General features: G+C 37.6%; 1 protein-coding gene across 3 annotated transcripts in view; it reads right to left on the bottom strand.

Annotated features, from left to right (window-relative positions):
* Positions 1-444: 444 nt before the first annotated feature.
* mdfic (MyoD family inhibitor domain containing) overlaps positions 445-23,360 on the bottom strand; it is a 38,321-nt gene continuing 15,405 nt past the window's right edge. For 2 of the 3 annotated variants that reach the window (XM_052030330.1, XM_052030331.1), the window contains exons 4-6: positions 13,422-13,682; positions 3,573-3,865; positions 1,693-1,821 (exon numbers count right to left, since the gene is read on the bottom strand). In XM_052030330.1, the coding sequence (XP_051886290.1) occupies positions 3,594-3,865; positions 13,422-13,682 (533 nt within the window). In that variant the 3' untranslated portion in view covers positions 1,693-1,821; positions 3,573-3,593. Of the gene's footprint in view, positions 1,822-3,572; positions 3,866-13,421; positions 13,683-23,360 lie in introns of all 3 variants that reach the window. The other variant, XM_052030332.1, reaches the window with a different exon arrangement.

The following is a 23,360-nucleotide window of genomic DNA, read 5'->3' as shown; positions in this document are numbered from 1 at the left end:
TTTTGACTTCTTTGCAATACACATGTATACTTTTACTATGGTAAATCTTTACCTAATTATATATTAAAATATGGAACACCAAATAATGGTCTCCCCCATTCTACCTACAAACTAACTTTCAAATTCAAAGGTGATAACAAGTCAGATGTCATGATAAATACCAATATTCTTTGATTGAGGTGTGCAGTCAAGCTCCAAATCTAAATCACATAATTAAATTTCCATCATTCTCCCATAAGGCAACAATTTAAGATGGCAAAACGCAACTTGTTTAGCAAAGCTGTGTACATGTGAAAGTATGTACGTTCAAGACAATGTCCTTTGAACAAATTCTTTCAGGACTCTGTTAAATCATAAACCTATTGCCACATGGTTCTCAATTCATCTCTTCCATCATAAAACTAAAATCAGAAGCAAATCTTTCAAGTTATTATCATTAAGAGAACAAAATGTGCACAACATATTCAATAGGTTAACTGGATTATGCATTCATGCATTTTGAATAAAATGTAACCAATGTTTTAATTGAATCTAATTATTTTATTTTTAATTTGTCTTGATTGGTTTTAAGTACATGGCTTGGACCAATGCTCTAGTCTGTAAAAAAAAACAAGCTATAAAAATATATGGTCAGCCTTGGTTTCTCTCAGAAAGAGAAGCTACATACAAATTAAAACACAACTTGTTTTCTCCCCCCCCCCCCCTCCCCAAGGTAAATATTTCTATCGTGCAATGCTGCATTGCTTTTCAACTTCATTTGGTTCACTGCGATTCTACTCGATAAGTTTCCAGAAAAAAGTAAAGATCTTAAATTAATGAAATACATGTGTTTTCAAAAGCCCTCCCAATTCCCCATGCAGGTATGCTTAAGTAAATTTATAATTTAAAACAATTCATTCAGGAAAATAAGCAGAGATGAAGACTTGTAACAATTGTTCCTGTTGTTGGATACAACAAAAAGGAAGCATTTACAAAATTTGTTTTTGAAATTAAGGCACTAAACACAAAGATTACACACTTTGTTTATATTAATGTGCATATAATTAATAATTTAGTAGAATCAGCAACCAAACCCCTTCCTCTCATTTGAATTAAAACAAGAACAAAAAAATCAGGACAGAAAGCTACTAGCCTGGATTGTGAACTCCATTAAGTGTACAATCCTATTACTTAAAACATGTTTAATAACAATACAAAACATTAATACATAGAAAAGTTTGTGCAGGAATTGCTCTGGGTTTTGAAACTATACGTTATCTGATCATGGACATGTACAATATTCCACAGCAACATCTTTGCCTAATAATAAAGCAAAATTTGCAAGCTTTAATTGTGAAGTTGTACTGCACATTTAACAAATAAACATGCCAGATCTATTGCCCATATTAGTTCAGAGATGATATACATTTCCACAGTAATTGTTTTTAATACCAATGTAAAAGCTTGAGTGTATCTGGTCTGTTGAGAATAATCACAGCACATTGGTACCTCATGTCCATGAAGAGGCATTATCTCCATTATCTCTATATTTTTTTAAACCTTGTTTTAAAGATCATGTTAATTCAGATGATCACGAAGGAAAGCATATCCCACAGCATTCCATACAGATTTCCAAGCAGTCTGAGGACTCACAGCAGGCATCCATTATGCCGCAGTCCATGTCACACGGGCAGTTACAGTCATCCCCAAAGTCATCTGGTCCACAACAGCAGCAAGTGTTTTCAGATGTACAGATACCGCATGAAGCTTGTCCCAGAATAATGTTGCAAAAGGTGACGAATTCGCAGAATAGGCAGGCAAGAATGCAATGCACACAACCATCTTCAAGTGTAAATCGCCATCCATCCAACAGATTATAAAATGGGAAAGAAAGGGAAGGAAAAGCAGGTCACATTAAAGCAAGGCTAGATCAAACTATCCTTTATTCCTAACACCATACTTCATTTATTGCAATCATTAATATAGGTAACATTTGACAGAAATAGCTAAGAAACTCAATATTCTGTTGCTGCATGCCTCATCACACTGCCTCACCACCATTCACACCCATCCCACCCCACAGAAACAAAACTGGACACAATATTACATTGACATAAAATCTTGCCTTGGTGATAGAGACTGAAGCACCACTTTTGTTTCATTTTTTTTAAAAAATCATGTTGTTAGTTTGAAGTGTTAAAAACTTTAAAAAAATCAAAACTGTAGGACTGTCAAGCTTTAAAGTACTTCTGACTGCTATAGCAATAAGCTCAAAAGCCTTTCCCAACATTTTCAAATGTCTTTTATAGTCCTAAAACGTTATACATCAATGTACAACTGTTTGGCTCAAATCGATCAATATGATGGAGTTCTTTAGAATCGTAGTTAGCATGGCATGCTGAAACACTGGTGATGATCTATAGCAAACACTGAAATTAATGGTCTTAAATAGAAAACAGATGAGAAGATAGCTCTACTGAAGGATAAAACCATCTGGATGATGGAAATACTCAGCAGGATAGGTATCATCTATGATCACAGAAGCAGTTATTGTTTCTTGATAGCAGCCTTTCATTTGACACATCATTGATCCAAAACATTAATTCCTTTTATCCCCCTCCACAGATGCTACCTGACCTGCTACTTCAAGGATTCTGCACTTTATTTCTGGCTATATTGAAATCTGCACATTAAACAATAATCACTCATGACTGCTAAATGCCCTCCAAATTTCATTCCAAGAAATTAAGTGACTGAATTTAGGTCATATTATTTTTGTGTTGGCCAACATAATGCTTTATATTTAGGTACTTCAGGGTCAGAAACAAACACTTCCTGGTCAGCCACAGCACAGCAAGGGAAAACTATCAACAACATACCTCAAATCCAACTAGGGATGTAAAGTCAAGTAGGAACTGCAAATTCAATTCCAGCTGGTGTTCCTTTCATTTAAATTTTAAAGCTTTTGCTCAAGTTTCAAAATGTTAACTTAAACTGTCTTTGTTTTAAATATAAAGACACTTTATAAAACTTCACCCCAGCAACACTTCATGCACATTTTCGAATTGTGCTAAGCTGCTATTGGGCTGTAGGTCCGTGAAGGTTAAACATGAGAGAGAGTTCATTTTACATAGGACCCCTGCACATTGCAGATGATACATCTATTCACCTCAGGAGTCTGGGCTCAGTTTGAACTTGGGAGGTAAATGTGAAGATCACATCTTTAACCCACTACATCATCTAGTTCCTTGATCATTTGTATTAACATTCTAGTTTTACGTTTCTTCCATAGAACTAGAAATTTTACACAAAGGACTTGCACAAACTTGCTAAAGGAGGACAGAAATATGATTTACCCAAGTTAACTGCAGTTTTGAAAGTTATAGCTGTCAAGCTAAAAACAGTCCAAAATCAACTCTTGGATGTGCCCGATTTGAAGATAAATGGGTTTTAGTATACAAGTTGAAGGAAGCAAAGCAAAGATTTAAACTTTGAACTATACATTTCAGCATCAAATTCAAGGGTTTTTCCCCTTAACAGCTAGTTTAAGATTGAACAAGACATTAGTATAACATCACATATACAACACAAACCTTGGTCCTGGTCGATTTTAGCTAGCCATGCTGGCAGAGTTCAGAACACTCGAAACAAATTTCCAGACATTCAGTTGCCTCACAGCAAGAATCAAAGAGTGTAAAATCGAAGTCACAGGCACAGTTGAGATCCTCAGCAGGAGTCTCCTGAAGGCTCATGCAGCAACAGCCACAGCAATCACAGCAGGAATCACAGACACCATGCTGACAGAAGGAGCAAACCTGAAGAAGGCCAAGGGTGAGCTCGGTGCAGTGACAGAAAAGACAGGCCAGAACCAAAGAAGCACAGCAGTCTGATGCAGAGAGAAAGGTTTGAACAAAGTCAATAAAGTAAATACAGCTTCACTGAAAAAAGCACATTTATTCAAAAATGTCCCTATGCATATTTTCAATCCATCTTTTCCATCCATATTATACTGCAACACGCAAGTCAAATATTCACATGCCTACTACAAAAGCAAAATATTCTGAAAACCCAAATCAAAAACAGAGAAGTGCTAGAAATACTCTTAAGGTTAGGCAGCACCTGTGGGTAAAGAAATGGAGTTAATGCTTCAAGTCACTGACTTGAAATGTTAATGCATTCCTCTCTTCACAGGTGCCTGACCTGCAAAGTACAAAATACATTATGTTTTTGATTCAAATATTTGATTTTAGCCTCGTGTAGGATAGAGAAAAGAATAGTGGTAAGGAGCCTTGCAATGTTAAAATAGACAAGTGTATATCACAATGAATATTCCAAGTTTCCGATTCAACAATTATGGTGAACAACTGAATGGCACCTTCCACAGTTAGCTGGAGCTTCAACTAAAGGTGACAAATCCAAATCATGTTTTACCATCCATCAACTGGCCCTCCAGATTAACATTGTGAGAAAACACCAAACTAAACAAGACTAGAAAAGTACAGCTTCTAATCAGATAACATTGCCCTCTTCACAAGAAGACCATGTCAGCAAAAACTACAATGCAGAACTTAATAGGAGCAGAAATAACAATCAAGATGATTTCAGGTGTTATTTGCTCTCTAAAAGGTGGAAGTTTCCAGTGCTAGAGAAATTAATGGCCTGGATTATGCAACCAGTAAAGAAGCAACAATGCCTATTACTGACCAAAACTTCCCATAAGCACCTGGTCAGCTCAGTAACTTGAGCTTCCCTTATGTGCATCACAACTGTTCTCACAGGATCCTTGGATTTCAATAACGATCATGTCATTTGGCAAGTAGGGCAACTACATTTGAAGAATTCTCAGACATCAACAAGGAACTAAAAGTACAAATTTTTAACTTAAACAAAAAAATTTACAGAGCACAATATTAAGATTGGAATATATACAAGGTAGAAGCTAAAATGTCAAACTTTAAGAATCAAGTTTATTACATTTTGATTTATCCAAGGGAATTAAAACCCACACATACAAAATTAGATTCAAAGGGACAAAAGTGGTGCAACACTTACTGTGACTTACCATGGCATTAATAACTCACTTAATCTCATGTAAAATGATAATATTTTCAGTGTGTTTTACAGCATTATTAGTTCATATGTACCTTAAGTTCTCATCAGAGGACCGATTTCTCTCAATTACATTGGAGAAGGTTGCAAAATAACTTACTTCAAGAAACAGTAGGGAATCACTGATTTCAACCTTAGGATTTTGGCATTGACTCTTCCTGTACTGTCAGGTTGATGGTGTAATGACAACAAACAATTGGTTTTACAAGAACAAACATCTAGATCAATATTTTCCATTTGGTGTCCCAAAGTTGTGCAGATCATGCACACTAAATAACAAATGTACAATAAGGCTTCTTCCATTCTATTACAATGGTAAAGCACACCTCTCACTCTAAGATGACCCACAACACAATCACTGATTTGACAACCTATTGGCCATAGAAAAGGAACTGAATTTTGCAGCCTCAATACACATCAAGAGTCCCCTTAGGTGATATAAGGGAGGATTCATCCCACAGGCAGCGGATCTATGGATCAACATATTAATGCAATCCATTACCCATTAACTACAATTTAAATTTTACTCTAGACAGATCTAAACACAAACTCAGTTGGCATGGAAAAGCCACTCCATATTTACCACCAATCAACATATTGTTCTAATCCAACTGCTCACAGGCAAGCAGTAAATTTAATTTAGTGCTAAGTAGGTCCTACACTGATACCAATAAGTGCCAATTTTCATTGATTAGAGTAATTCATTAACAGAACTCCATTACAGAACCTATGGGATCTCAAAAGGAAAAAAGACTTTTTTGAGTCTAAAATAAGTAGATACCAAAATGCTGTTTAAGATTGCAAGATCACCCACGAGGGGTGTATGCAGAAGAGGCACTATACTGCAAATTATCTTCCCCCATTCCTACATCACTTGAATAGATAGAAGGCAAATCAGTAGGAGGTTAAAAAAAACAGGGGAAATTAATCCTAACTCACTGACTAGGAAACCCTTAGGCTTGGTGAAATGCTGACCTTATATGTCATATTATATTCCAATGACTTCAATGAGAGTAAAGTAAGGCACAGTGCACACCCACCAATCTATCACACCTTGGCAGTCTTCTGACAGTTAAGGTAAAACCACCTACGCAGATCTGCAATATCCATCCTACTTCGGTCTGAGCACATGTGTGATCAGAAAGCTAAGCCCTGACTGGACATTTCCTCTTAAATATTGCCAGCACCACCAGCTGCAGTTGGTCATACTCGATGCAGCAATGAGTTTGCTTCGGGGTACTTCACACATTGCACATCCGATTTCAGAAGCACCCCCTGTTGTACCCTACATTTCACTTTTAACTTACTACTCAAAAGCAAGCAGAAATTCAAATTCACTGACTCGCCAATGGTACAGGTGTTATGACAATTGTCATTCATTGCTTAGCAGCATGAAAGAACAATAACTGCAACTGCCAACTTCACTATGGCTGATACCTGAATAGAGTTCAGCCAATGGGACTATAAAGCACAGGAATATAGAAACATGGGAGAGGGGGGCAGTGGGGAAAAGAGCACAGTTGTCAGATAGTATATTTCATACAATTTGAGGTGGGCAAAATTGTGCCCAAGTGTTAAACACTGTATGTGCAAGGACCTGCAATCTGGAAATTCACCATAATATAAAGCAGTGATGAATGTAGTTCTAGTAACTTTTTCTTTCAGATATAAATCATTATGGCAGAAAAGGTTCCACAAAACAAAAAGCATAAAATTTCTGAATATTTTTGTTCTGGAGATCCTAGAATATTTAATTATTTTACAAATTCACATGAATCTATTAATTTTTACCTCAAAACATTAGAATATTAAGTCCACAAAGGCCAGCAATCGATGATTTTGTTCTTTATGAAAAAATGCAGTCATTAACATGCTATTTCAAAGAGTCCTCAGCTCACTTCCTTTGTGCCTTGTACATCCTGTTTGGATTTCCTGAAAAATTAGTTGCTCCCTAAAGCCTATTAATTATCGTTAATATAACTGACTGTTAGGCCCCGAAGGCAGAAGCAGTAATTGACTCATCAATTTATCTCCACTTTCAGGTATTATCCAAGTTCATGACATCGATTAAAACACTATAATGTACTTTCTAGCTTCACTAAACCTGAAGTGATTCGAAAAAAAACAAAAAAAACAACACACTAAGGACAGGAGTTAACTGGCATTTCATTGGTTAAATATGAATTCAGGAAATTACTCTCACGCTCTATTATTAAATGCAAATAAGGCACTGGTAAAATAAACTACTGGCTATGGTTTAACCGAAAGAGAAATTTGCACATATGAATAAATCACATTTTTATTCAATGCAGATCAGAAACTGAACAGACTATTCTCCGTTTAAATGCAAATTAGAAAAGGAGCTAACTAAGCATTTGATTAATCCCATATATTTTAAACCTAGGGAAGGGATCCAGTTCAGAGATTTTTATATTTACGCAACATAAATATGAACCCTAGCAGAGATCAAAATAAAAAAAATGAACACCTAGTTATGCCTCAAAAATATGCACAGTATCATATGAATTAAGCACCATTGAGTGCCATTTGATGAGCAGCACAGAGTTAAGCAAGCAAGACATACTTCTCTTTAAGGCTATGGGTTTGCACAACATGAGTTTCTGCTTTTAGGAATGTAGAATCTGGATGACAGTGCCTATTTGATAGGTGAATTTTGCTTATTATTTAAAGAAAACTACAGGAAGTGGTTTCACAACCAAGTCCAATATTTAATACCTATCCCTAATTGCCCCTCAAAAGATGGAACTCAGTCACCATCCAACCTGCTTCAGTCCTTCTGGGGAAGGTAAGTGTTGTTAGATAGGAGTTCAGCAATTTTAACCCTGTGAGGATAAAGAACCAGCAATGTACTTCCAAGTCATGATGTGTATGACATTTTTATGTGCCTGTTGCCCTTGCCCTTCTAGGTATACAGATCCAGATCAAGCATAGAAGCCTTGGCAAGTTCCTGCACTTTGTAAATTGTACAGATTGCAACTTTGATGTGCCATTGATGGATGAAGGGTACTGTTAGGGTGGTGAATAGAATGCTAATTGTGCAAGTGGTTTTGGCCTGGATTATGCCAAACAACTCGAGCACTGCCCTCATCTCATCCAGGCAAGAGGATGGAAGTTCCATCAGATTTCTTATTCATGCCTTGCAGGTTATGGAAAGCCTTTAGATAGATAGGTGACCTAGTCGCCACAGAATAGCTAGAATTTGAATTGCTCTTGAAGCTACAAAGTCTGTATGGTTGATCCATACAAGATCTACAGACCCACACTCTCTTCCTTCCAGGAAAGTGATGCAAAGTTTGGCAATAGTAATTCCACTGACAATCAGGCAGAAGTGATGAGACTTTCTCTGGAGGTGACAAGACTATATTTTCGAACACGGTCACAGCTTGACACTTGCGTATAGTACTCCTTCTCCAACAGTTAAATTCTCAATGTTTTAGACTTTTAAGTATACCATCAAGTCAAAGAACCCTCTGAGCACCTTTCAATGAATTTTCACTTTATATTAACAACTGAATGCAATGCAATGCTCCCTCTGCTTCATTCCAGAAACATTGGATTGGAAAATAAAACTAAATTTATACTAGGTCAAAACTTAAAATCCTTAATTGTCCATAGTTATGGTTGAGACATTGCAGTCTTAGCAGTGGCAGCAAGAGTCACAGTCAGAGTTATTGACAGTAAAGTATAGAAACAGACCTTTCAGCTGACCATCAAGCACCCATTTTTACACTAACATGACCCCAACCCATTTTATTCTCCCCACATTCCAATCAAGAGGATTTAAAATTGTGGGACATTGCCCAATTAAGCCAGGTTCCTGTATAATTTAGTCTAGGGCAGAGGGAGAAAGCAAGGTAAAAATTCGCCCTCAGTCCGCTGAATTGTGTGCGCAGTGCAGTGGAAGCTGGATGTTGTACTCCACTTGGAACTAAAATTCAGAATAAGAGCACAAGGTACAGCAGCTTCAATGTTACATCTTCTGCATAAAGAAGAGAACAAAATTCTGGAAATCCCCAACAATCAAATGTAGCCAGAAGCAGAAACAAAAAGAGATCATGCAAATTAAAAACTTGATCTTTATTTGCCAAGGGTGCTCTGGTTTCCATCCACTTCCCAAAGATGTGCTGATTGGTGGGTCAATTGGCTCCCGCACATTATCCTTTCTGTAGGTGGTCGGCAGGGGAATGAGAAGGGTGTTGATGGGTATGAAAGAGATAATAGTTTATAGGGAAATAAGTTTAGGGGGGAGGGGGGAAAGAAAAGAGAGAAAATGGGATTGATATGAGAGCTGGCATAGACTCACTGGGCCAAATGGCTTCCATTTATGCTGCAAGTAAATATGAGAGATATATCAATTGTCCTAGATATCAAATATAACAATTGCTTACTTTTTGATCATTTTTTCACAAGAAGTACATTTATTTTAAAATTCATGTCCACATTGTTTAGGTAGCTGGATACAAAAATTCACTGAAGCTACCATGGCACGGAAGAAATGTATATCATTTTCCACTACACTTTACCATTATGGATATAGGAAGTAGGTAATGCACACTAATGCCAGCAAGCAGTTCTCCGATAAGAACATACTCTTGGAATACAGCCAGTGTTGATAGGTCTTCTGTTGAATCTTATTGGGTAAGAGGTTGCCCACCATCTTTGAACAACAAGCCAATCAAAATGATCCTCCAAAAGGTTGAAAGAAAAAGGAAATTTGAAATTTATTGCAAGACCAGTGTTGATCAAATCTCTGCAAGCTCTGCTCTGCAAGATGATGAAAGGTTGCCATATTTAACCCATTAACTGGAATATCTCAGTAGAGTTTAATATTTTTCTTATTCTCAGGAATAACTTGATGCAAGGGAATTTGACTATAATAACTGGCACTCTGTACATTCAGCAATTGTCTGTACAACAAAGCAATAATATTTGACTGATCTCACTGAAGAGTTTTAATCAACTAATTAAAACACTGGAGAAATGAACATGAGGGTACATATGAAATACAACATGTCCAGTTCTGATCTAAGAAATAATTTTACTACATTCCTACCTTTTACAGGAATGGCACTGGATTATGTATTGGCTGACATGGGAAAACCCACAATTATATAGCATATACTGAATTCAGGAAATATTTAAGACAAACTCAAATTTCTTACAGCTATTCTGGTACATATACAACAAACACAGTGGCACAGCTCTAGCAGCCTGGGTTCAATCCTGACTTCTGGTGCTGTCTGTGTGGAGTTTGCACATTTTCTCCATGACAACATGCACTTTTTCCATGTGCTCCATTTTTCTCTCAAAGTTAACTTTGCAAGTTAATTGGCCTATGAATTTCCCCTGATATAAGAAGAGTCCAGGAGGAAGTTAAGTAGAATGAGGGCAGAATAGGGAGTAATGATTGACGTTCAGTACATCTCAGTGGGCTGAGGGTCTATTTCCATGCTGTATAACTGTACAACTTGAAAACCAACTGTACTTCAAAAAAGTTTAAAAATTGCAGCAAAAATGACATCAATCTCTTTTATTCATTTGATCAGTGTTCAAGTATCCTTGGAATGCTCACTATCACCACCTAAGTATTTCCAATCACATAGTGCACATCTGCATTTGGTCTTTGAGGACAGATTATGTTACCACACCTGCAATATATACTGCACTGTCCAATTATTTAAAATCATAGGACAGTGGAAAGAACAATTGAGACTGAAAACATTTATTCAACTCATTTCTGTGTTAAACAAATTGTGTGCATGGAAATTGGTAATCATCCTTTTCCAGATGCATATCTAGTGATGGATTTACAATCCAGAATGTTGAAAGGAGGCCTGAAATTGGTGCTTGGATGCACCAGCCAAGAATTCCAATTGGACTATTCCCAGATTCTGCTCCACTAGTTTCTGGAAGATTGTAAAACAGATAGTATGTTTCCTCATTTACTTGCACAAGGGGACTAAAATCCAAATTTGGGCAGCTACCCAGGCTATTTACTGTAATGCAGGAAGATTAATGCCAAAATCCTTTTTAGTCTCACTTTTTATTCTGTAAATAGACACAAAAGGGAGCAACTTCTACACTAGAGCTACCATTATGTTAGCTGTGCAAAATAAACCATTGTAACTCAGTATGGAATCACTTTAAGGCGCTCTTAAATCTACCTACCAAAAAAATGCCATGGATTGGATTATTAGATACAATCCAGTCATAGGTTCATTTTTAATAATCCATACTATTGAAAAATAAGGCAAAAATGCAGTAGGTTTTGGATCAATCAAGATTCAAGAACTTGCTGAGAAATGCCAGCAGTTCTGTGTCAAACCAGCCCCCTATACGCAACTGCCCCAAATATCAGGAGGTTTGAAACTTCCACACTTGCTGCCCAAGTTCTACTGGTAATTTCCCCGAGTTAACGTGTCCTCATGGAGAACACTGGAGAAGCACAAACTTTCAGCAAACTACCAGAAGATTGAGAAGGAAGCTGCAAGCCTGGTTAGACATGGTGCAAGAACACAGGAGCCAGTTTATTTGAATACACAGGAGTAGGTACAAAGCCAGGGACAAGAAAAAGATAATTTAAGTTTATTTTAACAAAGTACGTGTTTGTGTTTTCAGTGTTTGGTGATTTGTGTTTTCATTGTACAATTGCTTTTTGCCAGGTGCGAAAGTTCTTTCCAACCATGTCATGGACAAGGCTCATTTGGCTCAGCCAAGTAACCGCATTGTGTCATGCAAGGCTCCACTTCTGTGCACAGCCTCGTGATTTAACATCAAACAGTACTTAAAATTTTAAAGTCAGGGATTCTGCAGATGGCAAATCCATATTTTTCTCTTCCTTCTTCTTAGGCAGTTCCATGGGATCGAGGATGACTCACTTCCTGAGGAGTGAAAGCTGTTTCCACACAATTTCTTTTAACGTAGGACAGCCATTAAACATTATTAACAGTGTAAGGTCTTGGCATAAAGACAAGAGGTCTGGAGACAATGTCACTTTTCCCCGCATGGTGGGCACAGACAACAAGTTCTGACCCAATACATTTTGCCCATTACTTTGCAATCATTGCCAAACTAACCATTTCTGTGCAAGGGCATAAATAATGTGGATTTTCTCTTATTATGGACAGATCTTTTTATATTCAAAGAAATCCTGGGAGCTAATAGTGCCAAAGCAGTAAGGTCACTTTGAAAGTTGGGCAGGCAATTTTCAAGGTCAAATTTTATTCTGCTCCGAGTTAGTTGATCTCTGGGATGAGACGGGGTAAGATCAGAGTTCTGAAGTGTGAAAATGTTCAAATCCTTATGAATGGCTGTCAGATAAGGACAGGCTTAGATAGAATATTGCAAGTAATTGCAAGAGTAGTGGCTTCTTGCACCAATTTTACAAGGCCCTGCTGAAACTGCATGATCTCTACAAGGGAGAATAAATTCACAATAGGTTCACCAGATTGGGGCCAAGGATGGTGGGATTAATCACAGGGCCTCAAGTTTAAGACTAGAAGAATGGAGGAGAGGCAATCTGAGAGAAATGCATAAAATTCTTAAGGACCTTGACAGGGTAGGTGTGGGGATGATATTTCCCATGGCTGCAGCATCTATATCCGGAGTCCTCATCTCAAAATAAGGAATCGGCCGTACAGAACAGAGGCAGGAAGAAATTTCTTCACTCAGAGGGTAATGAATCTTTGGAATTCTCTATCCATGAGGCCAATGGTAGCTCAGTCACTGAGCACATTCAAAGATGAATAATGGATAGAGTTTTAGGTAAGGATATTATTTAGTGCAGGAAAGTGGCATCACGGTAAAGATCAACCATGCCCTTATAGAATGGTGGAAAGGCATGGGGGAAATGGGGGAGGGGGACTGCTGATTAGCTTACACTTGCTCAATGCTTTTGCAAAAGTTGTACAGCATTTTAAAATACCATTGTCTTTTAAAATACCATGATCACGTGGCAAGAAACTAGATTTGTATGATCTCAGATCCCCAAATTATCTTGGAACACATCCAATTACTATTTGCTGGTGGGTCAGGATGGCCAAGCAAAGTAAAATGATTCTTAAGCTCACAAGGAAACTATTATTTATTTTCATTTGCTTTCAACAGTTTACCGAATAAATTCTTCTTTGGCTATATATTAAGAAAACAATGCTATTATTCTGAAGTATTTTCTTCTGAAGAATTATAAAAGCATGCCTTTTTAAAAAAGTTAGCCTGGATAGGTGGTTAGCTCTTAAAGCCTGTTCCATAACATTATTTAAAATATACACTGAAGTGTGCAAAAAAGAACAATTCTGGTTGGTTAAATGTACCTTCTGGTGTTGATGCTGGTTTCTGAGAATTTGTAGAGCTTAATTTGCTTTTTTTGCTAGCATTACTAGTAACTGAAAGGCTTGACTGGAGTTTTCTGTGCACTTTCTGAGAGACTGGAGCAGAGAGCTTTTTGTGGTCCGAAATCCCATGTGTGATCCCATTATGGATTCCATTTACATTACTCAGACTTGTGTGGCTATTTTGTAATTTGCCAGTTTCCCCTTCAGTCTGTTCCAGTGCTGTAGTGGATTGAGGTTGAGCTGAAAGAATGAGAGAAAAAGTGAAAATTCAGTTTTATTTTTCAAACAAAAAAGATTTTTTTTTCATCTTGGCACAAATGATAGTAAAAATCTTATAACCTTGGGATTTCAGGAAAAGTTGGATTGTTATAACAATCTTTAAAATCTTTAAATCCAACATATCAGAACAAGGAAAGTTCTAAAATACTGCAAAAAAATTTAATGTAAAATAACATCAGTTTCAACAGAATTTAGTACAAATTGATATGGGCAAACACAACCTAATTAATCTTAAAAACAATGAGACATGAATTGCAGCTGTTAGAGTTGGATCATTTTACAGGCAGAGAAAGATCCCTAAAACAGTCATGACAGCTCGAAAGTGCTATTTTTGCTATGAAGCTTTTTCAGATGTCTTGTGATCGCACAAAGAGCCATGCAAAAATCAATTTTTTTTTCTACTTTTAAATTCAGGAAAACTAATGGACAAACTACAGTAAAAGCTTCGTTCGCATTCACTTTGCAAACTGGCATACTGAGTGACCAGCAGGGCTATTGACTAAGCATGTGCCTGTAAAGTCTGACGTACCACACACACACAGCTTTTACTCTAAAACACACAAGTTCTATGATAGCTTGTACTTATACAGCACTTTCAACAATATTACAAGGCAAGTCTTAAGTACGTTGTCAAAAAATTTAACAAGCTGCATAAGGAGACATTAGGGCTGATAACCTAATTAGGACAGGTTCAAAGGAATATCATGGAGAAGGGGAGACGGGTGGAGAAGCAGAGAGGTGAAATCAGACTGGGAGACAATGAGTAGCATATGTTTGAGTATGTCATCTGTTGAAGGATTCTTCTAAACTCGTCTAGAGCTTAGCATCATTTTCACTCACTTAGACACAGCATCAGGTAAAACAAATATTTGTAATGAATGCTAATATGCACTAATAAGATAGGTCAATTATAAATGTGTACGTTTGGTTACATTTGGAAATATAAGCTTGCAAATCTGGTTACATCCAAGAAATTGTTGCACCTTTAGACACAAAAACTCAACTCTTAAACACATTGCAGGTTCTTTTGTACTCAGTATCTGAAAGCAAGCTGGTAACACCAGTAATGATGTACCACTAAGAAATTGGCTGATCAATTTGATACAAATGGGTGAAATACAGTAGGAAGTATGGAAACTGGACTGGTAAGAAATTTAAGTTCTCCCAAAACCTCCTTATGGCATCCCTTTGCTTTGTATCCCCATTTTGCTCCAGATCTTCAATTGATATTGTCCTAATTCATATGTTCGAGGCTAACATCTTTGCAAGTATCCCTATCTCCTCTGATGAACCCTGTGCACTCAGTACTTTCAATCCACTTTACTCATTTTCATTTCTGCACTCTCCAAGTTCTGATCTAAACATACTTCATTTTCTCAGATTGCCCATCACTTGTGCTGCTCCTCCCTACTGCTTTCCCTTTGAAGCTTTGATTTGCAGATCTGATCTCTTCTTCCCTTCTGGAGAATCTTCTGTTGGTTTCCACCTTCATCAAAACATCTCAAAACCATTGTCACTCCCAGGTGAAGGAACTATTGGCAAACATTGCATTCAACCAGCTACTCTCTTTGCAGTGATTCACTGTCCATCCTGTATCCCAATGCTGAGGCGATGAATTCTATACACGCTCCTCTCAAGTTGTCCCACTCCATCTATAATTGGTTGATGCTTGTGAGAAGCTCCATAGTTAGCAATATGGCCAAGGACCAACGTCTCAGTTGCCCTGCAATCTTTAAAATAAACACCATCCTCAGACTTTGGTGCTCGTTGTGATCTTGCTTCAGGCTGTGTATGAGATCCCCGTCAGCCTTGATGTGAACCTTTCCTTCATTAGAGCTGCTAGGTCCCAGATTCTGTTCCAGCTTATCCAAATCAGCCTTGTCCCATGCTATTGCTGCCTTTGTCATCTTCCAAAACTCAAGAGACCCCAGCAGGTCCTTTGAGAAGCATTTATTCCACTCTCTTAGACATATGGCCCCATTCATCTCTTGCAGCATGGCTACTCCTTACTTCTCAACTCCAAAGTTTGAGTCTTTCTGTACCCTAACACTGTCATGCTCCCACTTTCAATTTCACCCAAATGTTCTTTGCTTGCAAAATACACATACCCAGAGTCAGTTTTGAAGTGGGCACCTCAGACTACCAGTCCTTTATCCGAAAAAAGGCACCGAGAACCTTTATTGGATTTCTGAATCGTTTCCCTTGTTTTAGATTCTCTGCAAGCATTGAAAGCCACAACCATCATTTTCCACTTTTCCTTGGGATGTTGTCACTTTAAGTAACATTCCACTCTCAACTGGCTCTTTGTACACTTTATAGTTCTCTACTCCAAACAACTGACCCACTTGTCTTACACGTTCTGCTGTAGCTTTCACACTATATGTTCCAGCTGTCTGCCCCTGCTGTGCTTTCCTACATAGCCACACTCTTTCCTGGCACTAACCTACTGGGCACTGCTTATGGTACAAGTGGAGGCAAGAAACAGCTCTCTCTCTCATCTCTTTTCTACTGTGCTGAATCAAAAGGTAAAGCAAGTGATTCTGGTGAAAAAGATCAGTCTTCCTATTTCATCAAGCATTGAGCTTAAAAAAGGCATCGGTCATAAATGCTTTAACCCAGTCCCTGCCTAACACCTTCAGTTTCTAGGTGTATTCTGCCACATTGATTTCAGCCCAACATCGCTATTACCTTGGGCCAAAATGCACCTCACTTCTTAGACTGTCCACAACAGTTCTCTAGAGTTTGTCCAAAATTAAGCCTATGGAGTTTTATTTTGACCTGTAACAGATATCTACTGCAATATCCACATTGATTATAATGTCCTGACCATTTATTTTAAATGGCAGTTATGAATTTGCTGCATTCTTTATCGTATTGTATTCTGTGGCACAAGTATCAGTCAACATGCATTTCTCAATGACATCTATAGCTTCAAGTGGTATTCATAGCACCTCCATGGTAGGCATCTTTCCTTGTCTCAAAGCAAACTATGGATCACAATTCTCAGTATGCTACATTCTGCTTGTTACAGCAAACTCACGCCAGGTGTCCAATTTGTTTGCAATTATGTAACAGCAGCTGCTTTAAATGGGCAGATAGAAGCTATCACCTGATATTGGTAACAGAGCTTTCTGTAATTTATTGCCCATGTTTTGCCTGTGCCTTACGTTTCTTATGATTAGCTGGTTTCCTACTTGACCAGATCCTGATGGAGAAGATATAGCTGATGCTGTCATAACTCTTCCACGAATTTTGCCCAATAAACTACCATCTGCACCTTATACAGACCAAAATTCCTCATGTTTCTCAGACTGCAATTTGCATTGCTTTCTCAAAAGTTGCTGGGTGCTAAAGAGTTTGGCTTGTGCTTACACATCACTTAACCCACACACCAATACATCTTAGCCTTGAAAAACATATCCGAACTCTCCACATAAATGCAAAGTGTCTTTTGCATCTTACTGTGTTTCCCTGAACTTTCCAATACATCTTATGTGCCACTTCTGTCATCTCATTGAACTCCCTTTTGTCTGTGCTAATCTTAGTGTTTTAGTGCCCTTCATTTTACCATTCCTTCACAAAATTGGAAACTCACCCATTCTTACTTTCAACAACCTGTGACATGCATATATCCCATTTTTGTCACCAATGTAGTATCCCAAGGTTCCTCCTGAAACAATGTCAACCTATGCACCATTTTCACTCATTCACTTACTTGATGTTCCATGTCTAAACAAAACATTTATTGTGGCATTCAGTCTTCAATGATTAACCACATGATGTTATTCTTTATCCTTAAAGTAACCATTATCCTCATGGCTATTAGACATAAAAAGACTGATGGGTAAATGGAATTGTTCAGTTAGGAACTGGGCAGTGGAGGCTCAGAAGAGCACATGCCTTCAAAAGGGTAGAAGATGCAAAAAAAAGTTGCACTTTCTCCTTTTGCAGCTCAGTGTGAAACTCAAAGTTCCTGAGACGACTGTTAAAATACATTATATAAATGCCAGTTGTGTGTTGAGGTATTACATACCCCTTAGATTTTTGACTTTTTTTTTAAAAAACAATTTTTCAACGGAACAGTCACGTCTTGAGGTGCCAAAATTATGGACAAAGATTTGAGCACATGAGCTAAAGTAGGGAGAATATGGCAAATGTTATGGAAATGAAAATAGGCAATAACTACGCACTTTGAAGTTCATAGTGGACTACTGGTCTGGTTCAGCTTCAGACAACTGCCAAGGAGAAAAATGGCACTAGTGGAGGGAATGAACTTTACAGCCAAATCAGATTGAGCAATGATCTAATGTTTACCTGACAAGCAATCTAGCAATTTAGACAGAGTGGAGGGGTAGAGAGTGGAGATGGTTAAGTTGAGCTAACAGTCTGTATTACACGTGGATCCCACCCTCATATTTTGTTTTCCAGGTGATATTGCCAAAGGAAAGAATGTGGAGAACTAAGTGTAACCACAATATACGAAATGTAATAAATGAAAGGAAAATCCATGCTTGGGACTTCTGCTGGAATTATTAAAAATTAGGTTTTTAAAAAAGTGATTACAAACTCTGATCCTTAACTGTACAGCACCATTATCTTTTTAGAAATTCAGTTTTAGCCACATAACAATTTGATACCAAATTACAAATGAATTGCTACTTTCTCCAGCTGAACAAGTCTCAAAGTGGAGGATAACACTCAATGAAGGTGAGCTTTTCTGTTGCCAGTTGTAGTTATCTCCAATGGAGATGACTCCACTGAGGTCAATGGAACCACAAGCACAGAACTGAGAACTGACACTTGCATGCATTTAGTCTTGAATGACATATTTAACCCTCAGACCACACTCTTCCTATGTACCTATTTAAATCAGACAACATAGCAGTAGTTCTTTGATTCAAGGTAGTTCAAAACTGAATTTCTCTGATACTTCCAGGCCATTTCCATACACCTCTGCTACATTGTTTAACTGTGCCACAATCCAAACCCAACCAGCAAGATATTAATTCTAGCATTTTCCACATTTAAATTATTTATCTATCATCTTTGGCAGTACCTCAGGATCAACAAGGACGCGGCTCCACTCCAGCTTTGTGGGTTCTGAGGTGACTGAGCAGGTCAAAGTGGGAAATGCAGACAGGGTAGGCAAATGAATAGTTCGCAAGGTAGTGCATTCCTTACACGTTAATGCAGGGCTTCTATGACTTCCCAATGTATGGAGTCAAGATTCTCAATATCATCCCAAATGCTCCTTCACTGACTGGTCATGATATTCCTTAATATACAGGGTCCTGAATTTCCACTTCATCTGGAACATTACCATTTGAGTTAAATCCTGCACCAAGTCCCATTTACAGATCACACCCACTTTAACCATTTTTCAATGGAGTCAAACAGCTTACCACAATGCTGTTGAAATTCTCACCCTCTTCTCTAAATTCCTGCATGGTCTTCCCCAGTCTTCTTCCGAAACCATACCCCACATCATTTCCCAATTCACAAGCAACATCTGCCAACCTATGACTTCTGTGCAAATTCACATCCCACCATTGGTGATGGACCCTTGCATCATTATCCCTCAACACTCAAACTGCCTTCACCAATAATTTCCCACATAGTTCCTCAAAACCCAACTTCAGTCCATTGTCATCTTCTGCGTCATTTTCCCAATCTGTCTGTTTGATGATAGCTCCAAAACCACTCCAAAATTCAAAACCTGGAAGGATGAAATAGGCAATGGTGTCAGCACCTAAACTCAACCTTAAAATTCATCTCTTTCCCCCTTACTGCACCGCAGCTGTACCATGTCCTATCCATGGGCTACACCGCAAGGAAATGTCACACTTGCGTGCTCTACCACCTAGAAAGACACAGGCAATAGATAAATTGGGACACCACCATCACCTGCAAGGTCTGTTTCAAGCTGTATCCTATGTCAAAATAGATATCCATCATCACTAGATAAAAATACTCGAACTCCCTACCTGACATCACTATGGGTGGTCCGTCACTTCTGGGAGTGAAGCAGCTCAAGGTAGCTCACCACAACCCCAGTTCCCTATGACTTCACCAGCAATGTCCACATCTTACCGAGGACAAAAATCTTTATATCCAATTCTCACTTAGTTAAAAGGGGTTATACATGAAACTCGTTGCAACACACAAAATCTGGGTGTTTAAAAAAAAATACACTGCTACAAAAATAGAAAATGTTATAGAAAAATGTTAAAGTTGTGCAATAATGTGCTCGAGACCAAATTATTTTATAGGGCTGTGTAGTTAAGATGGTTATTTTATTTATCTAGATTGGCAATGAATATACACAATTCTTCATATAGTTTTCTTCAGTACATAATCATGGAATAATGCAAATTAAAATATCACACATTATACTCTTCACTAGAGAGTCGATTCAAATGAACAATCTGTTCCTCTCTTACTTCTTTTTCCAAATAAAAGTTTTACGTAGGAAACAGCTGAACAGCACAAGGTCAATCCAGAAAACCAAAATACGTTTCTAGACCATTCAATTCCACTTCTACTCCCAAGTCATTCAGGGTACAGATAGCAAAAGTCTGGCAAATTTCCACTATTAGCAGATTAAAAAGAAACACCATGCTCAGTTCTGAAGTACCATCGCAAAATTGTTATTTCAGAAAAATCAAAATCAAACATTTCCATAACATTGAGTAGAACTGCACAATGATCGGCAGACTTGTTACTCTCCCTGGCATAGAGCTAAAGCAGTTCCCATTCAGCTAAGGTTGAAAAAGAATGAAGTTTTCAAACAAAACAGTTCAATAGATTTTCTATTTTTTATTTTCTTATAATGAAGTTCTTTCAAAGACAGCACACCATTCCCTCTATTTCAGGTTCACATGGAAAAAGGAAAAAAGGAAGAATACAAATCAAAGAATTTATCTGAGACACAAAGAAAATATCACAGCTATTACCAAACAAGTTTATTTACTAAAGATGACAAAATTTATTCATCCTGCATCTTATACCAAATACATTAGAAAATTACACATTTCTGCAATGCTGTATTACTGATGCTACAGGTATACAATGAAGGGTGATTTCATTATTTTTTGAAGCAGCAGACCCAGTCAATACTGCTGAACAACTTTAAAAATAAGTTTCCTCTGAAAGTGGAAGAGTTTTGTGTACAAGGAAATGGATGAAATAGTATGTTAACTGAAGGCAACAGTTTATTCTATAGTATGTTCCCCTTACGGTTCAAAAGAACAAAAACCTGGCAAGTGTTCAGACACACTGTACCGAGGAAGTTTAAGGAGGTTACAGATGTCTAACTTCCACTTGAGAGAATCTGGTCACAAGAGAATATCCCAGCTGTACCCCTGCTCCTATTGAAACAGCTGCTCATGCACTTTTCAAGTTAATCGGTTTATCATGCCAGTTCTGTACGTGCAACTGGACCATGAGAGCCCCACATTTGTAGCTTCTTTTCCCCCTCCAGACTTGGATAAATTTATTCAGTTCTTGGATAAATGGGTACATCTGGATTTTTAAGTATTCATGCTTACGGAAACAAAATGTGTCTAAGAAATCACTATTTATTTTGCAGTTGTCCAGGCACACAGGGAAAATAAATCCCATACCAGAACAAGATGCCACATTGAGTTAAAGTTTTCATAATGCAATGTAATAAGAATGATAATTTCTCTTGCCCTGCTAGGTTCTTCCTAAACAGCCCGAGTTTCTCCTAGATATAGTGTTAATAATAAAAGACACAGTGGAAAACTAATTAGCACAATGTGTGATTTTTCTCTATTAATGAACTTTCATACAGCATGGCAGAAGCATTGGCAACATCTGCAAAAATTAAACTAGGTCACAAAATGAAACGAGATAGGTCATTTCTCAGGTCTCCATAAACAGTCCCACTATCACTGAAAATAATTGTTCCCAATGATGTTCTCAATGCAGATGATAAAAGAAAGATTCAACTGACGTGGATTGGATTTAACTACAGGAAGAGTTCAGTCCATTTATGTTTGTTGAGGTATGCCCAATTTAGAGTGACCAATCTACCTTTCTCAAACAAATGCTATCAAACTTGGTCTTAAAACATGAGACAAGCATTTGGTTGGGATTTTAAAGATCACATCTGGTACATCACCAAGAGATACTGCAAAAAGGATACAATTTAAAAAGAACTGCATTGATTACTCATGCTTTGTGGTGTAATTTTGAAGAGAAAAATTTCCAATCAATTAACAACACACTACATCGACAGAAGTCAACAGGATAGTGCTTGCACCAAGCAAAATTGTGGGAGCCACCTTTCATGTTCTTCTTCCAAAATGTAGTTCCATTAAAATTTAGCCTATCCCTTAGTATTTCAGGTCATGTAACATCCAGAAAAGTGCTCTATTATCAGCTTTAATCAGTATCATTTTGTTCTTGACTAGATCTAAAGTCAGATTTCCCTTTAGAAGGACAGTGGGGAAAACATCTGTGTCATGGATTGCAATAAAAGCAAACAGCTAACCCATATCAATGCCAAAATTGAGGAATTACTTGACACCTTAGCAAGCATCTCAAAAGACATAAAATTCACAAGTGTCATATTTCAGCAGTTCAGAATATAGGAAAAGTGAAGCATTACCAACTGATAAGAGCACTCATCGACAAAGTTCAAAGTTGCCCAGCTAAGGTCATTACAGAACCTCCTTGGTAGAAGAGTCCTAAACTACTAGTTTTCCAGAAAATCCTTTTTAAAAAAAATGGTTTGTGGCTATATTAGAAGATGTACTATACTCCCTTTAGGCTAGCTTCACCCTTACCCAACTTTAAATAGCTGTTGCAAATGGAACTCCAACTATTAAACCCAAAATGCCCTGGACAAAGGAAAGTTTAGCTCGATTAAAGTTTTCCATTGGTTTCATAATGTTATTTCTAGGTATTTACTTACACAAATGCAAAACATGTCCTGTTCAGGCAGAACTTTTTCAAATGATATGCAAATTCTTAGATTATAAAAACAGTGGTAATATCCTATTTGATAGCCCTTTGCTCTTGCAACAAATTGTTAATAGATATTTTGCCACAAGTAAACTAAACAGACAACTCAAGTCCCATGATATCTAGGTGATACAATGGCATAGATGTCCAGCAGTTAACAAGGCTTAAAAGTCCGTGTTACTTTATGAAACTATTCCCTCCCACTGTGCTAGTAATTTGAAGTGCACATGACCACCATGCAAAACAGCTTGCCAAAGAACAATCTTCTAAATCCTTTCCATTTAAAAAAAAGGTCATTTTTTTTGCTGTGTGAAAGTCAGTCTTTTACCCATTCCACTCATTCTTGAATGAAAAATGTTGGCATCAAGACTTCAAATAGACCAACTTTGCAGTTCAGGTTAAATAAAAGTTCTGGCCCCCACGTTATTGGCATGTGCCTGTTTTTATGATGAAGAGTCATAGAAATAATGACTTTCAAATGTTTTCCATTCACTGCACTGCCCTTTGCTGAGATCTGGGCACTGTTTTTAACCATCTCCAAGCTAAATTCCATTGCTCCGGCAGAACAGGGAGACTTTGTCTTCAGGAAAATTAAATCTCAGAATCACAAACAGATGTGGAAAATCAACTGTCCACAGTTTCACAGAATGC

Source organism: Pristis pectinata, chromosome 15 (genome assembly GCF_009764475.1).
Source record: "Pristis pectinata isolate sPriPec2 chromosome 15, sPriPec2.1.pri, whole genome shotgun sequence".
Classification (NCBI taxonomy): Eukaryota; Metazoa; Chordata; class Chondrichthyes; order Rhinopristiformes; family Pristidae; genus Pristis; species Pristis pectinata.
Note: the sequence above shows the minus strand (reverse complement) of the source record. Positions and strands in the feature narration are given on the sequence as shown.